Below are 18,076 nucleotides of genomic sequence, written 5' to 3'. Positions count from 1 at the left end.
TCACCACCTACCATTCCATGCTTCAAATAGTATGCATGCAAAATGTGTAAGAATCAATTCTAAGTCCATTACTGTACTACAGGTGTACACTTCATTTCACTGCGGCTTCAGGACGTATTCTGCATACGTAATGTGCAAGAGGAAATTCTGAGTACATCACTTCACTGTGGTTTCACGTAATTTACATGCGTACGTTGTATGAAAACATTTCTACGTGCAAGAAGCGAATGTTTTCACGCTGTAAAAATATTGTAATGTATGTCAGGAAAGCATTAAGTTGTTCATCATTAAATACTACCTGAGCTACAATCATCAAATTCTCAACTTCACTTTTTTGGAAATATGATATTATTTTCAGTATGAACAACGAACAACCGGAGAAAAATATTTGAAGTTATCTCCCAAACTCTCAGTATACGATTATGCCATTCAGCGTTCTGTGTACGAACCTTCGTGTCGTCTCCACAACACTCTACTTGCAACTAGCAGTGTGACTTCGTTTAGATTCATATTTCTTATATTTCGATGATTATAACTCAGTCTGACCATAGTCTTCTGCTTTTGTCTATTATTTTCCTTGGAAACCTATTCTCCTTGATTTGTCTCACATTTCCCCACCACGGAAACTGGTTCGAGCGTACAGCTTCATCCATACAATTTATTCCTAATTTAGCCTTTACTTCTATACTACGAGTACCGCCGCGCCATTATAGATACTACTACTACTACTACTACTACTACTACTACTACTACTATAGTAGTAGTAGTAGTAGTACTGCTGAAAATTTACAGCCTGTATCCAGCCATTCGACCGGGTCAGGAATGGAATGAATGAAGCCCTCATCTAGCGGCAAGGATAGGCATTGTGCAGGCAGCCAAAGACTGTCGCACTCCTCTGGGGCAATGATTAATGACCGACATATGAGATGAAGTGATATTGGAGAGTGTTTCTGGAATAAAAGATGACAGGGGAAACCGGACTACCCGGAAAAAACCTGTACCGCCTCCGCTTTGTCCAGTACAAATTTCACATGGAGTGACCAGGATTTGAACCACGTCACCCAGCGGTGGGTGGCCGGCGGATTGCCGCTTGAGTCACGGAAGCTCTACTACTGCTACTAATAACAATAATAATATTCTTAGATGTCGGGCCTTTTAACCATTTGCTATACGCAGTCCTATTCTGTGTCAGTTGACTGATTTCAGTCTGTTGTTTTCGTAGGTACCTTGCAATTTCAAAAATAGCTGTTCCCCTTCCAATCACGGACGTCGAATTCTTTTTGCACCTTCTAGCCCCATCTCTAATACTTGTTTCAGTTTCCGGTATTTACCCATACGCAGGAAGTGGTTAAACCGCTATTACTGATCATATCTACGGCTGGTCTCACCCCTAGTTCCTTTCTTGTGTCTATGTTCAGAGCTTTATTTCTCCTGGATTTATTCACTACTCGGCATAGATATATCATTTCCAAGGATGGCATATTTCTTTGACCTTTTATAGCTAATAATAATAATAATAATAATAACAATAATAATAATAATAATAAAGTCCTGTTCTCCGATACAGTGGATACAGTGAGATGAAATTTTGTGGCATACTGTATTTTACGGCCGGATGCCATTCCTGTCACCTACTTAAGTTGAGGAGCTAATGAAGATGAAACGAATGACATTGTATGAAATTAGGTAAGGAGCTGAAAGGAATCGGCTGTGGCCGTTGCATAAGAACTGTCCTTGCATTTGCCTGGAAGTAAAAATAAGAAACCACAGAAAATCCATTCTCAAGTCAGCCGCTCTGAAAACACTTTCTCCAGCGTATCCCAGTTATTTATGGGGTCATAGGAGCCGTCCAGGCCAATAAGATTTCGGTCAAAATTGATTTTTAAAATTAAAATCTCAACCCAGGATTGACCGAGACTCGAACCTTAGACTTCTAACTGTTAAGCTACTGAGCTAATCAAGCCCCAGGACTTCAAGGACGTTCCTGTGTTGGTGGTAAGTTATACAGGACGTAACATTTCTAATTTACGGTCCCGCGAACACCAGAACAAACAGGAATCACGAAAAGAATATTAGCCGAAGCAGAGCAAGGACGTGGACCTCAGGCTATAAAGTTGAATGTTTCCAGCAGGCAACCTCTGACCTACATGAGGTGTTATGGCTTCATGGGGCGTTGACTGCAGGCTAATGCACCATTATACACATCACATTAAACATACCATTCACTCAGTCTTTTAAGGATACAATTAGCAGTTGAAATTTTGTGTCGTACGCTAGTGAATATTCGAATGGTCTGATATGACTTGTATTGCTATGTGGTCTCTGATAGCGTGCAACTTTAACTCGTTTGGCGTAAAATTGGAAAATTAGTTTCAGACCTAAATGTGAGGTAGGCCTATGTCTACTAAGTCATCAGCCAGGAGGCTGGTTGGTTCCTCAGATATCACCACAAAACGTTATAGGGGTTTAGCGAAACCGTAAAACCCGATGATGATATTATTACGAGACGTTCAACACATCGAGAGGAGTGAGGTAATTCACCACTGTTGTTGTCGTTGGGCAAGAAAGTACTATTGGAGCATGGCTGTCCTTATTATTAACACCTTCCATAACATCCAGACGCAATGGTCGTGCGCTGAATAATACTACTCAGCACAACCCAAACCTGTACTGTAAGTGTAAGTGGAGAGAGACAATTCGGAAAGGACAGTTTCCTTTGCATAAGAGTTACAGTGAATGTAGAGCCTCATAATTAGTTTTTCAGTCCGGCTCGTTGACTGAATGGTCAGCGTACTGGCCTTCGGTTCAGAGGGTCCCGGGTTCAATTCCCGGCCGGGTCGGGGAATTTTACCTTCATTGGTTACTTCCAATGGCCCGGGAGCTGGGTGTTTGTGCTGTTCCCAACATCCCTGAAACTAACACACCACACATAACACTATCCTCCACCACCATAACACGCAGTTACCTACACATGGAAGATGCCGCCCACCCTCATCGGTGGGTCTGCCTTTCAAAGGCTGCACTCGGCTAGAAATAGCCACACGAAATTATTATTATTATTATTATTATTATTATTATTATTATTATTATTATTATTAGTTTTTCAAAAAATATTTCAGTAATAATATGAAATAAAGTTTCTATTTTTTATGGATTTAGTATTGTTCAAGATTTCCATTAAAACGCAGGTATCCTCAAACGGAAACATTTATTTCGCTTGTCGTATCATACAAATGGTAACTTAACATTTGGAGTGTGCCTCTGAGAATATTAGTGGCAATTTCTTTTAGTTCCAACACAGTAGTTCTACTAATTTCTAAACTCCGAAATAAGTTCACGCACAATTTAGATACCACTCCTCGAGCATCAAACAGCATCCCAATCACCACCCAATTTTGAAACGGGATGTTGTGTTTCTTCTCTAGACGTTTAAAGCCCGGTTGGTAACGCCTCTTCTTTTGAGCATCAACGTTTTCTGCTTGTGTGTTTCCTCCCTGACTGGCCCTTTCCAAGAGACAGTCTAAAAGATACTACATCCATCAAGAAGTATAGTAACAGGCTAAAGAAAAGTTACTAATTATTTTCCTTTAGTGAGTATGGAAATTCCTGCGCTAAAACCATGGTCAGAACAGGCACTCTCGGTGTTAGGATTTGGACCTCGAATCTCCAAAATGTGCATATTTCTAACGAACTTTCCGAGCGTAAGCCAGCAGAAGTAACATAGGTTTGAAATGTTATGAAGTACGGAAAATATCAAGAACCACACTCTCCAAAGGTATATTCGATGCGAGATGGAGCAGTAAACGCGAGCTTGGTTCGCTCGTAAGAACGAGGTACGATTCCCAGTCAGTAATTTGAAAAAAGTTAAGAACGAAATATCCACTTTCGGAGAAGTTTACTCATTATTCACCCGAAATGACTACTAGGTTAATTACTAGGATGATTGGTGGACATAAAGACAATCTGTATTACTTAACGGTGAGGTTGATAGCTAGTGAGATTCATTAAATTCCACTCCTCCGCGGGCCTTCAAAGCCTGCACGAAGATCTATTGACATCCGTATTTGTTATTATTGAGGCATTATTTCCGTATTATCCAAGAGCACAGATTCATCTCAGTTACATTTACGACTGATATATTATCGTGGCCGCTTATATACAGTATATGTTGTGTAAAACCTTTCCGTAACTGAACATGCTGTGAAAAGTTTTACTGCAAACACAATTTATAGTTCAACGAGGAGAATCACGTCAAAGTAATTCCTTTTTCTTTTCTTTCCTTGCCTCCTCAATATAGGATGCTAGTGTATATTTACTGATATATTTTTGTCTTCCAAGGCCCATCCTCTTTTTTGTCACTGAAATTATTTACTGTACACGTTTGTGTCTTTAATTTTAGTTACTTGGCAGTTATTTTTAGGAAAATTTGGTAAATATACGTCTTAGTTTCATTAGGCTTATACAGTTTATTTTGTATTTCTGTCCTTTTTGAACGTTTTATATTTCCCATTTTATATTAATTGTTTTAATTACCGGTATTGTATATAAGGAATGTATTACAGATCTTTGTAATTCGGCGCTGTTATATTTCTGATTCTGGATGAATAAATAAATGCATAAATAAATAAATATAAATGTTAGTAGTTTTGTTTCTTAGTCAATGTATTGCCATTGTTCAAATATATCAGCCAAACACAGTTAATTTGTAAAATATTGTACGAATCAAATAAAAAGCACAATTTTTATATTAAACAGTTTCTAGGTTACCCGATTGCCATGTTGCCCTAGTTTTTGGTTTCCCTTTAATCAAATATGTTGTACTATTTTTCAATTACCCTGTAGGCTGTACAAATTGCCACTGAGAGAGTTGAGATGTGCCAGTAATGATTCACATTTTCCCCAAACTTTATCCGTATGGACGAAATGAACTGCTGTGTCTTGGAAAGAGAAAGGAGATAGTAGCAATGCTCGCGAGCTGAGTAATTGTGCATGTGGTCGGCCTTACATTCTTGTAACAAGTAACAAGCATTTGATGGGAGTTATAATTGAGAGATTACTGTTGTCATCTTTGCTGTTACCTTTCATTAAGCTTACAGACATTGTAATTATCAGCCTTGTGTTCTAGCGTGTACAACACCCGTCTTACAACCTGTACTTTCATATTTAACGTGGTAAAATATGAACATGAGTTGTCGTATTTCTAAAGGTAGTGCAGCTATTTAAAAATACACCCCCATTGGATGTCAGCTGCATGCACCTTTCTAACCACATACCACATGTTGTAAAGATGTTGCTCTTTGACCTTCTTGTTTTCTAAAGGTACAGAGCTGGCATCATGGTCTTACGGACCAAATGTCAAAATGTAAATAATAAAAAACGCATACCACCTTCTGGCAATTTTAAATCTCTAGCAGTACCAGGAATAGAGCCCGATACTCCGAGGACTGCAGCTAATAGTACTAAGTGTTACAATGGAGGTGGCTTTATCCCTGGTAGTCAGCTATCATCATTTGGCTCTTGGTGGCTGGGAATGTTAAATTACGAAAAATAAACGAATGCCTCGAAATATCGACTTTCAAGGTAGCCGTACACACAATATACTGCGGCCCGAAATCGAATCAGTCAACTTGAATTTCCTGCCCTCTCGCAAAGTGCTCAACCTGAGCTAAGAAAATAGGTATTGAAATTCCTCATTACAGTTATTCATCTTTCGTTCAATGATGGCATGCGAAAGATCTCTGCCGGGCGAGTTGCCCGTGCTGTTGGGGGCGCGCAGCTGTGAGCCTGCATCCGGGAGATAGTGGGTTCGAACCCCACTGTCGGCAACCCTGAAGGTGGTTTTCCGTGGTTTCCTATTTTCACACGAGGCAAATAATTTAGGCCACGGCCGCTTCCTTTCCACTCCTAGGCCATTCCACTCCCATCGTCGACATAAGATCTATCTGTGTCGGTGAGACTTAAAACAAATTGTAAGAAATGAAAGATATCTGGTGACACATTTGGTAATCTACGCAACAAAATTAAAACAGCCATAGATCGCCTAAGAGAGGTCCGGTTTGCTCTAGCACCTCATAGAGTAAAACGGAACGTAGAAATTGATGCTTAGGCGGGGAAGATGGCCTAAAATCAATACTAGCTTCAATAAGCTGAAGTAGGAGACACTTGTTTGTAATTTATTTTGATGTAACATTGGAGGTGAAATATTTTAAGACACTGTGTACAAATTATTGAGAATAAGTTAGTTCCTTGTTCGTAGGCTTGGGAAGGAGGCCTAGCACGCCACCCACCATCACACATATCACATTCTATTGGTAACATTATGAACTGCTAACATTTTAGTAGAGTGTTTTAGATGGGGCTATTTGGATTATCTTTGGCACGCTATTTGAATCAATATAATACAACGGGGTATGTGTATTCCGTATGGAAATAATGGTTTCTTTTACTTTTGTCTTTAATACTAAGAAACACTAACACGACTATTTACCGCATAACATGTTCTTAACTGAGCGTAAATTCATGCATCTGTAAGTGTTCATCAGGAAAAGTATTGGAAAAACAGTAATTATGCTTGTTACGCATCACTTATGTTTAGATACTTTGTTTTTTTGCTAGTTGCTTTACGTCGCGTCGACACAGATAGGTCTTATGGCGACGATGGGACAGGAGAGGGCTGGAAGTGGGAAGGAAGCGGCGTGGCCTTATTTAAGGTGCAGCCCCAGCATTTGCCTGGTGCGAAAATGGGAAACCACGGAAAACCATCTTCAGGGCTGCCGACAGTGGGGCTCGAACCCACTATCTTCCGAATACTGGATACTGTCCGCACTTAAGCGACTGCAGTTATCGAGCTCGGTGATACTATTCTTTAACACCAACCGTATGAAGAGTACAATGTATTAATTATTAGTACCTCTTATTATTTCTCACATGGTGAGGAAATCATGATCTCAATGAGCTATCCAGGACCGCCAACCTCTCTTACTGATGAAGCCAGTACATCTACAATCAAAAATGCCCCCGTTGCACGGCCCTCCGATGCACTGTACCCTGACAACGAGAAAGGGGTTCAGATAGTATTAGGTCGAAGCCATTATTAACATTCAGCGTGTGGGTTCTGTATGACACTGTACTGGGAATCAGAATCTTTCAAGATAGGCGATTGGATGTGATGTGAGAAATGTGAAACTAAGTACCATGAGGTTGGTGTTGGAGCAGGTGAATGAAAGCAGTCTGCTTGCGGTAAATGTGTTTCCTGATCTGGGAATGGGAGGAAAACGCTTATGTGTACAAACTTATTTTCAGCGTGTTTATGTTACTAGATGTACGCGCCTGAAGTGCTAGAAACTGCGTGATCCAAGTAGCCCCTTCTGTGATCCGATTTACCCCACACTTTTGTAAAAGTGATCTTTTGCAATAGGTGTAATTTTTATACTTTTGTTTGTAAATAAATCGATCTTTCGCGCTAATTATTGCATCAAACGTTGCCCGGAACTACAGAGTACTAGACTGTATTTTTCCTTCACAGAAAATTTGTTCTTACATGCACTTCCGTTCACTTAACCCTGAAATGATTCAAATAGCCCCACCCTACTCTACCTTCCGAAATAAAAGAATATAGCCTGATACAGCTGACCATAGAATGTAAGATAGAAGGGAAAGGAGAACGTGTGTGGAGATTGTGGAACTTTCGACGATGGTTCGCCAAACACGATACGACAACGGAAGAAACCAAATAGGAAAACTTACTCATGATGTCCACCATCCTAATGCGAGGAGATGGCGCAAGAAGAAATAGAACTGGTCTTCAGTTCTAATTGTTCATATTTTCAATTAATGAATATCAGCATAAATCTTGTTTTCTTGTTCAAATGTGGACATTGGCTGATTGCTCCTGACAATGTAGAGTGTACACATTTAATGCAAGATAAATTGAAGTAATTTATGAAGTACAAATATGAGTGAAAAGTTCAAGCAATGCTAAACGATATGATGTGTCTGAAGACGAAAGATAAAACAAAGTATACGGATAATTTTATTCAATGTTTTAAACAAATAACCGTTCTTTAGTTAAAGGGTTAAAAAATTTAAATTCCAGTGTTATCCAGTTAAATTTAGTGTTATAATTCGGGATTTTAATTTTGTTAACACATAACACAGTTTCGGTTTCGGTGGGTGATTAATATACAATGACGGTTTAGCTTGTAGTCGCAGTCACTAATCAGGTATAAGAATATCAGGAACTTCAACCAATCAACAGCTGTCTATGACCACAGTTGTTTCTTGAGTTATCACTTACATTTTATCACGTGCACTTGGTTTTTATGTACTTTCATCTACAGTAACATACTTGAGCATGGGCCGCACAATCAACGACCGACATATTGGGAAACTGCGGTTCACATTTTAAATGCAAAAGTAAAACAGTATATTTCCGTGATGAAGGTTTTATTTGTTTTATAATTATGCCTATGCACTTTTATTGTCGTTATTTAATTGTATAGTTACTCGGTAAATACAATAATCAAAACAAATGCAGCATGAGCTCTAGATTATCTATAGATAAATTCTGGGGCTCTCATCATAATTCCACAGAGACAATTGCTTTATAATAGAAGCATTTAACATTCTTTTGTCACCCAATCTTAACATGAGCTTACGATGTGTATAATCTAATATACGTTTTCATCTTCCATATATTTGTAATGTTTGAGTCATTACCTCTCACATCTTATTATTCCTTTCATTTTGGCCTCCTTACACAAATGTTTGATGGTATTAATGTTATGTTTTATTTATATGCTTGACATTAAATAAAGGAATGAACGAATCTAAAAATATATCACATGTTGAAGAAATCAAGAGCCAATGTTATTATACATTCTGCCTTTGTTAACATACTAGAATAAAAACAAATTTATACAGTCCTTGGGGAAGTTGAAGGTAAAGGTTTCGATGAACGATAATTTATCTCTTAAGCGAGATAGACAGGTTAGCCATATGCCCAGCGTCTTTCCCCCTCTTACGTACCTCCATTTTATGTCGCGTGAACCCCAGAGCCTTTGAACTCTCCAGAAGTATCAGACTTGTTCCTTCATCCATATACTTCATAACGGGGAATTGTTATATTCATTTGGAGCTGGTTTGATAATCAATACAAACTCTATTAGAATTCAAAAGCATTTTTACAGGATTCATTTTGGTAATTTCCTTATTATCCTAGAATACGTTATCAGGACGAAGCGTTGTTTTATTTTGCATGTATCGTATTTAATCGGGAGAAAAGCCTACGAAATTTCCTTTTGACCATTTTCGTGTAAAATATGACGATTTAAGATTTTGTTGTGCCTGTGGCATTGTTTACATAACAGTATGTAAAAATAATGCCTTTGCTGGCGAGATATAGTGTTTTCAGTGTACTATGTCTTTCGGCATGGGCTAGAATAAATTTGTTACATTCATTGACCTGCCTCAGTTTCGTCCTTGGCTTTGACAATACGAAAGTAACCGAGGTATGAGCGATGCTAGTAATACCGTTCCTTATGCAGCTAGGCCCTGTAATGAATGGTGTGAAAATATTGCCCATAGAGTCAGTTGGTGCATGCATTTCAGTGAACTTGGCAGATTGATATGCAATAGCAACTTCTGGCTCGGTGAGGAAAGCAACGGGAAACTACCTCACTCCTCATTTCCCTAGTATGCCTCTCCAGTGACACCTAGGCTATCTATAACAGCTGTTTGTGGAGGTGTGGAGGATCAAACCAGCCTTCGGGCTGAATACCCAACATGCATACATATAAAAATAATGTACTGTAAAATTCGAATGTTTCTATAAATAATTATAATTATATTAATGGAAATGAGCAAGATATTTCTTGCTTTTGTAATAACTACGATTAGTTTTAATGATGATCGAAAATTACTTTGAAATTCATTCAGACATATTTAATTCCTTATACACAGGCAATAGTACTCAGCTAATTCTAGTATTACGGCCACAAATGTGTTTTAAATCCGATAAAAATAATTTTACTGTTTTACATTCCACTAACTACATTTTAATGGTTTTTGGAGACTAAATCCGATAATTTCCCAAGAACTGCCCTTTACTTTATTTGAATATACCATTTATATATCAGTAGCATATGCATGTAACCCTAATATTAATAGATTCTGTACATCTCTGTATCAACACTGGAGTGTCTGTACTCACCTGCCGCCACAGCGAACAGTGCCCCTGCCACGAGACACACGCAACCCACACAATTCATTGTAGTTCTCTACTGTGCCGTTATGGGGACATTCCAGCTGAAACAAAAGAAAACGATTTCATTTGATAAACTTTGGTATCAAGAAGAACTAAAGACAATTAATATTGAAGGACCTTAAGTCTGTATTCTTCGATTTTGTAACTAGACTGAAAATAAATATAAGGATTTGTTAGAAGACTAGAATAGGAAGGTCAGCAGAAAGAATATAAAGGGGTTGTGTTGGGGTCACGGTCGTAATAGTTAACATAGAATATGTACCATGCGATATATATTTTCGAAATAAAATATCTAGTCAGTTAGAATGCCATTGTTGCCATTTTATTCCTTTATTCTAAATTAATTTATGCATGTTCAAGACAATGTTTCACAGTACGCCCATCCACGATTTCCTCGTCTTCCACCGCTGAGGCAGTAGATGTGCTCAGCTGGGGCTCCAGTAGCCCAGACCTCGTCTCTGAACGTTCGGCCGACTTACTGTCGAGACAATCTTGAAACGCCTTTTGACGCTCGGCATTGGAATTCTGGAATTCTGAAAATCCACTCAATCCTCTTGAATGCATTTTCAATAATTCTGAAGCCATGTATTAACTACATGTTACGATCATTTGTGAACGAGAATTTTTTCACAATTCTTTGCAACAGAAATTGTTCAAATGTTCACTATTTTATTTGTTATCACCGTATAGTTGTAGAAAACTCACTAAGACGGATCACGACACCTCTCACAATGTGACCATTCCAATCCGTGCAAGGAAGACAATAATAATAATAATAATAATAATAATAATAATAATAATAATGAAATGTGAAATGTCGTATGGCTTTTAGTGCCGGGATATCCCAGGATGGGTTCGGCTCGCCAGATGCAGGTCTTTATATTTGACTCCCGTAGGCGACCTGCGCGTCGTGATGAAGATGAAATGATGATGAAGACACCACATACACCCAGCCCTCGTGCTATTGGAATTAACCAATTAAGGTTAAAATCCCCGACCCGGCCGGGAATCGAACCCGGGACCCTCTGAACCGAAGGCCAGTACGCTGACCGTTCAGCCAACGAGTCGGAAATAATAATAATAATAATAATAATAATAATAATAATAATAATAATAATAATAATAATAATAATAATAATAATAATAATAATAATAATAATATCAAGTAAATAAGTGCCCTTCTATGTACAGTAGTGTCAATATCAGTTGCTGTGGACAGGCCGCTGATAACACAAAGGGGCGAATACTTCTAAATAGAAGCAAAATGATGTACCTTTACCTTTCGATGAAGTACCGCGATAAGTTCTACAATTTCAGCTTATCTTCGTTAGGTGCCCATTAAAAGTTTTTTACTATAATTTTCAAAACTCATCTATTAAAATCAACGTGAAGTCCGTTTGGAGAGTTCTACAGATTTTCTGAATACCTCCTCTTGTGGTCGACAGCCCAACACAGATATAATCTCAAAGATGGACCAGTCTGTTCCTCTGTTTAGATTTAATTATTGAAAATGTTGATTCGTAGAAGTATGACGTTGGAACTTCTTTGGCCCTCTTTGCGACTGCAGGGTACTGACATCACAAGGCGTCCGGAGTGAAATAAATGGATGAATCTATTCGTATAAACTGGCTTTTGTGGGCCTTTGATTAATTTTAAAAATACTAAATCCCACCTTACGTAAAAATTAGGCCTTTTTCCCATACATGATGTGCATTTGGGCCCAATTTTAAAGCCAGATGCTCTTCCTTACGCCAATGCTATGTGTAGGGATGTGTTCACTATTGCGTGCTTCTGTGGAAATTGGCAATGTAAGGTGCTGTCTCAGGTGTGTTAAGACAAACACAAGCATCCTGCCTCAGAGCCATAGAAAAAAATCATGCGCCGCTAAAATCATAGGCCTGACTGGGAATCGAATCCGGGGCCCTCTGATCCAAAGACCATTCATTACGTAGACCACTCAGCCAAGGATCCGGACCCATTCGTTAGATAGATATAAATAATGAAATTGCTATGGAGGACAAAAAATGATGTGAATGATTAAATAACACATAATAGATAAGCACCTGGAAGAGACAGGCATGCATTACATGATGTAGCCTCTAGTCACACGTAAAGAAGAAGAGAAGGGGGATGCATGAAACTTGTCAGAGAAGGAACTGTTCAATTTAGGAAAAGCAAGGAAGGTCCTTCGTTCTCCCTTCAACGTACAATTACAGTGTATATCATTTAAAAGTTGTATATTTGTGCAGGTGCTTATCAATTTTGTGTCATTTAAATTCTCATATCTTTCTATATCTTTCATTTCGTTTTAAAATTATCCCTCTTTTAAATGTTTGCTTTTACATAAAGCATAATGTGAAACACCCATTTCATCTGGCAATTTATATGGCTGAAAAATTAAGTTTATTACTAATTCTGACGAATGCCATAACTAGGAAACTTGCCTACTTCAAAACTCACTGAATTACATACGAGTATGGCCGTATGTTCAAAGATAAAAGATCTTAGAAAGTTTATCACGATTTACTATCCAGAAAGTTACGAATATTTGTCTCCAAAAACCGCCAACAGCAGTTAGTGGAACGTAAAATCAATTTATAAATCAATATTTTCTCTGTAATCAGGTTCAGACCTCAATAAATTATAGCCAACAATTAGTCCAGAACTAAACAGGTGATAGTCTCCTTTAATATTCCGGATAGGGACTGGTATAAATTAAGTAGGACAATTCATTTCTACTTATCGCTACGTCATAAACCATATCATATTCTTCCAATGCTTTTTAACTCTCTGTAGTTTCTCATACTATAGAAAGGTGAAATCAATGCGCGTTAATGTGATTACTCGTTATGCTCTTAATCAGTTTTATACTGTATAAGAAGCAAGGTATGAAATTGAGTTGTTAGGCGAGAATAGAACACAAGTAAGCGTTAATGTAATAGGCACTACGCATAAATAATATGGCATTATGCGTGCAATACGCAGTACCGAATTAGTGACAGAGGTTTAGAACATCATTAGAATAAGGTAGTTCATTACTCCTAATGGAATTAAATACTAGGATGTTTTCACTTCTTCATGGCTATTCCCCTTTCATTTCCAAATAATATCAACGCTAGTATAACCAGCAAACATCATAATTGCACTTTTAAATATGCTTTTCTTCAACCTTTCTTCAAACTTATGAAAATTATTTGTAGCTCGAAATATTATACTAATATTCGCAATATCATTGTGCCGATTTTTAATTAATTGATAATGAATGACATTTACTTTATGTCCCACTTTTGCGGTTTTCGGAGACGCCGAGGTGCCGGAATTTGGTCCCGCAAGAATTCTTTTACGTGCCAGTAAATCTACCGACACGAGGCTGACGTGTTTGAGCACCTTCATATACCACCGGACTGAGCCAGGATGGAACCTGCCAAGTTGGGGTCAGAAGTCCAGCGCCTCAAGCGTCTGAGCCACTCAGCCCGGCCAGCTGATTTCTTTAATTTTCTCCAGAAATTCTTTTCAACATTAAAAAGGAAAAATAAAGAAAACCATTAATGGAGAAGTGTTAAAACCGAGCTAGTTGGCCATGCGGTTAGGGTTGCGCAGCTGTGAGCTTGCATTCGGGAGGTATTGGGTTCGAATCCCACCGTCGGTAGCCCTGAAGTTGGTTTTCCGTGGTTTCCGATTTTACACCAGGCAACCAATCCTAGGCCTTTACCCTCCCTTCGACGAAAACTTTAGATGTGTTAGTGCGACGTTGTAAAGGAACAAAAAGAAAAAAGAAAAGGTGTGTTAAAATGAATGATGTTATCATGATTTGAAGTTGCTAGATACTTTTCCATAAAGGAACTACTACTACTACTACTACTACTACTATTACATTCGTGACTCATTCCAATATATTTAATATATTCATCCTGAGAATCTGTGAGAAGTAATAAGTTTGCAAGCTGGAGATATGCTGGCTAGTTGTCAGGGAATAGATGACAATTTGATTCTAGTTACGTCACTTTAAATATCCGGACTATATTCAGTGTTACTCCTGCATTCAATAAATGCGTTGCCAGTGCCTCTCGTTCATGTCACATACATAGAGGCCTGCGCGGATACACAAAATAATATCCGCATCCGCACTTTCTTCATCCGCACTCGCATCCGCATCCGAGAATGGTTATCCGCATCCACAAAATGGTTATCCGCTGATATTGTAAATTTTTAACTACAGTATATTACATCCAAGGGATTAGAACGGATAGATCTGTTAACGTAATACAATAGGCCTGACAGCTGGCACCAGACCGCCACAGTCACAGCTTTATGAGGAATTTCCTCTTGCGACAACTAGCGACGTATTGACCTTTGTTCATTCCTTCCAATAATTGTGAGAAGCAGCCAGGTAGGCCTAGGTCAGTTTTACGGCTTTTTGGTCTCAAGGCTCTCTATATATCACCATTCTCCCATACCACTGTCAAGGGTCGCCTAACCATAAACAAAAACAAGAGTATACCTGAGTGAAAATAAATAAACGTCATAATTTAGAAATTATCCGCACTGCCATACAGTTTGTATCCGCCAAGACACTAACTTCTCGGATATCTGCGGATAAATCCGCGGATATCCGCATCCTGCAGGGCTCTACACATACATAGTCTCTTTCTTTTTAAAGGAAGGAAGCATGATTTTTCTGCGTGACTACTGATAATGTGATCGTAGCTACGGAACCTCCAGTTTACGTAGTATTCGAATCAAAAAGATGTAAATTTTCATTAAAAAATACTTCGTGCATTGGTCAAGTATCAAACTGCAACCGACTTGGTGGAAAACTAGTAATGATTACTTCCTTCTCCAATTCGCTATCTAAATGACGCACCCGTCCAAGTAAAATTGGGTAAGAATCACTTGCCAATGGTATGAGTTACAACCAGCGGCCTGTTATATTCCCACTTATGCCACTGGGACGGAATGTACCCGATTTTAGCTGATAAACTGAATTGAGAAGTCGCCATAAGTATCACACTAGACCTCCTTAATGTGGCTAACCAATAGAATGCCCGGAAGGTGCCTAACATAGGCCCATTGCACCTCTAAAATTAAATTTGTAGCTACGACACATCAATTTTTATGTGAAATCCAGGCCACAATTTGTATTGATCGAGATTCGAACCGTAGCCACCTTGATGAGAAGCTGGTGGCGATACCATTTGGTTATATCGCGCCATTGGCGAGATAATCACTAACGCACAAACGAAAGCACATTGACACTTGTAATGAGACACGCACACTGAGCACACCGAGTTGACAATCACGTCCCCTATATGAGAATAGTCCTAGAGAAAATCTTCCAATACTTTTGAGTGTCGCACTTACGAACATATTTCAATAAAACTGTTTGGAAACTGCTTAAGACAAGGAAAGTCAACTGGCACGAAGATAGCTGTACCGTATAAGTGAATCTTACGCTGCTATGTCCAGGTGGCCGTCGTGGTCCAGAAGACGAGATCACGCGCTGCTCCAGTGGTGATCGCTCAACTCGAGTGTGCAATTAAAACTGCGGCGGCAGAGGTAAGGACAAGGAAGGGTATGCCCCTCCCTCCTTCCCGATTCCCTTTCCCTTTCGCTCTTCCGCCTCGCGACATCCTTCATCTCTGTTGTTGAGCGCGGGACTGCTCGTCGCCTTCAGTACTTACCGTACCAGCGCACACAACACATTCACTATCACCACGATATTTGTGGGAAAGTAAACAGATAAAAGTTATAAAATTACTGTTATAACAGTGGGGCAATAAAATACTGAGGTGATTTTCATGCTGTTAGAGTCTGATGATCAAAGTTTGTTATGGAAAGTAGAGTAATTTATCACAACTGCTTTATGATTAGTTTTACTTTTGACTTCAAACTGTTTATTTTATGGCTAGTTCGGCCATCTAATGTCCACTGAAAACTTTCATTACATTTTAACGACAAATGTTTCTTGCTAAATGGAGTCGATTCGTGAATGTCACTTGTTAGTGATTATTTCCCCGCAATGAATATGCATTTGCCACAAAACATGATAAATATAATTCCATTGTATTCATTTTACTATTTGTGCAATAACGAGTTATGGTCTTCGTAGAATGCCAAGTCAACTTTCTGCACAAGGGAGATGGGGGTCTGAACCATGAAATATCTTCTAGAATGACCGAACCAATCGTACAGCCTTCTCCCAAATGCCGATATTGCATTATTTATTCTGTGTATCATATGATTACAAAACGAACACATTACTTATATGAATACGTATGTTCATATTTCATGGCTTACGTGAACAAATAATCGTTTTCACACACACACACAGAGAGAGAGAGAGAGAGAGAGAGAAAGAAAGACCATTATTTCACGAATGTTATCAGGGTTTAGGTACACAATATTACATTTAAATTAATAACAAATACTGTTCATAATAACATATATGGCTTTGCTGGAGAGACCTAGTGCTTACAGCGCACTACGTTTTCTAGTATGGGCTAGATCAAATTTGATATTTTTCATTCATCTCTCAGTCTCATCAGGGGCTCGCCCGGAACGACGTGGGTTCGAATCCCCGTCAGGAAGTCGTAAAATTTAAGAAACGAGATTTCCACTTCCGGAGGTGCATATGGCCCTAAGGTTCACTCAGCCTGGGGGCAAAGGCAGCGGGGCGTAGAGCTAACCACTCTACCCCATCACGTGCCGAGGTTAACAATGGTGGAAGCCTTTACCTTCCACTCCTCCAAGGCCCTTCATGGCCTGTACAGAGAGGACTTTGCTTTGCTTTGCTTTGACTGAGGTATGAGGGATGCTAGTAATGTCATTACTTATTCAGTGGGCTTGGCAGACGTATGCAGTAGCGACTTCCGAGTCGACGAGGAAAGCAACGGAAAACTACATCACTCCTAATTTCTCTAGTGCCTTTCTTCAGTGTCGTCAAGGCCATCTGCTACAGCTGATGGTGGAGCTCTTCAGGATCAAACCAGCCTAAATACTAAATACCCAGAAATAATAAAAATAACACGAATAATAATAAAAACGAATTTAATGGCTCATTCAGTCATTGAGGTTTTGGAGCTGATAAGACGACCATTGCCTAGCTAGGGAAACTGCAGATATTAAAGTGTCGTGTAGTCAACATAACGTTTTCTTCAGACGTTTCAGTATACTCCGTGGTGTTGGAGCATTGTGTCCCGTAGATCTAAGGTTCGACTTCCGACTCCTCAAATACCCTAGTCTTGGTCTGAAGTTTAGAATAGGTTTCTCTCAATCTATTGAGGTCAACTGAGAAGCTGTCTGGTAGAAGGAGCAGTGAATGTGGACAATACTATTAAGATCACAGTGTCCTTGACCACGTGACACTCCACTACCTGGATCTGGCTGAGAAACAGACGTCTTGACAGGCCAAGGGCCTTTTTAAGCAGTGTGAACCATACATTTAAGTTCTGTTAAATAACACAATAGCTTCTTTACATTCCTTCAGTATCATTTTACATCAGTTCCTGTCAAGATAAAGTTTACACAATGTGTTATATCGTATGTGTACTCACATTACAAAATTGACATCAATGACATAGATTTCATACCTGACTCGTCATGCTGTCAAAAATTGGGCGCCGTAGTTCGGAATTCTTTCAAAGCTATTAAGAAAGGAAACACCTGAGCAACACCCTATTCCGCCTAATATCATTTACCTAGGTACAACCTCAAACATTCCTTTAAAATGTACAAGATACTATACTGCCTATGGGAGTGACATCAGAATGGATACAGTACTGTTGTGGGAGGTTGGGAATGTATTATTATTAT

General features: G+C 39.0%; 1 protein-coding gene across 1 annotated transcript in view; it reads right to left on the bottom strand.

Annotated features, from left to right (window-relative positions):
* Nucleotides 1-17,865, bottom strand: part of Cad89D (cadherin-89D) — a 273,325-nt gene extending 255,460 nt beyond the window's left edge. Inside the window, exons 1-2 of the mRNA XM_068226160.1 lie at nt 17,854-17,865; nt 10,211-10,305 (exon numbers count right to left, since the gene is read on the bottom strand). Coding sequence (XP_068082261.1) covers nt 10,211-10,305; nt 17,854-17,865 — 107 coding nt within the window. The remainder of the gene's footprint in view (nt 1-10,210; nt 10,306-17,853) is intronic.
* Between the last annotated feature and the right edge of the window lie 211 nt (nt 17,866-18,076).

This window comes from Anabrus simplex, chromosome 1 (assembly GCF_040414725.1).
Source record: "Anabrus simplex isolate iqAnaSimp1 chromosome 1, ASM4041472v1, whole genome shotgun sequence".
NCBI classification, from domain to species: Eukaryota; Metazoa; Arthropoda; class Insecta; order Orthoptera; family Tettigoniidae; genus Anabrus; species Anabrus simplex.
Note: the sequence above shows the minus strand (reverse complement) of the source record. Positions and strands in the feature narration are given on the sequence as shown.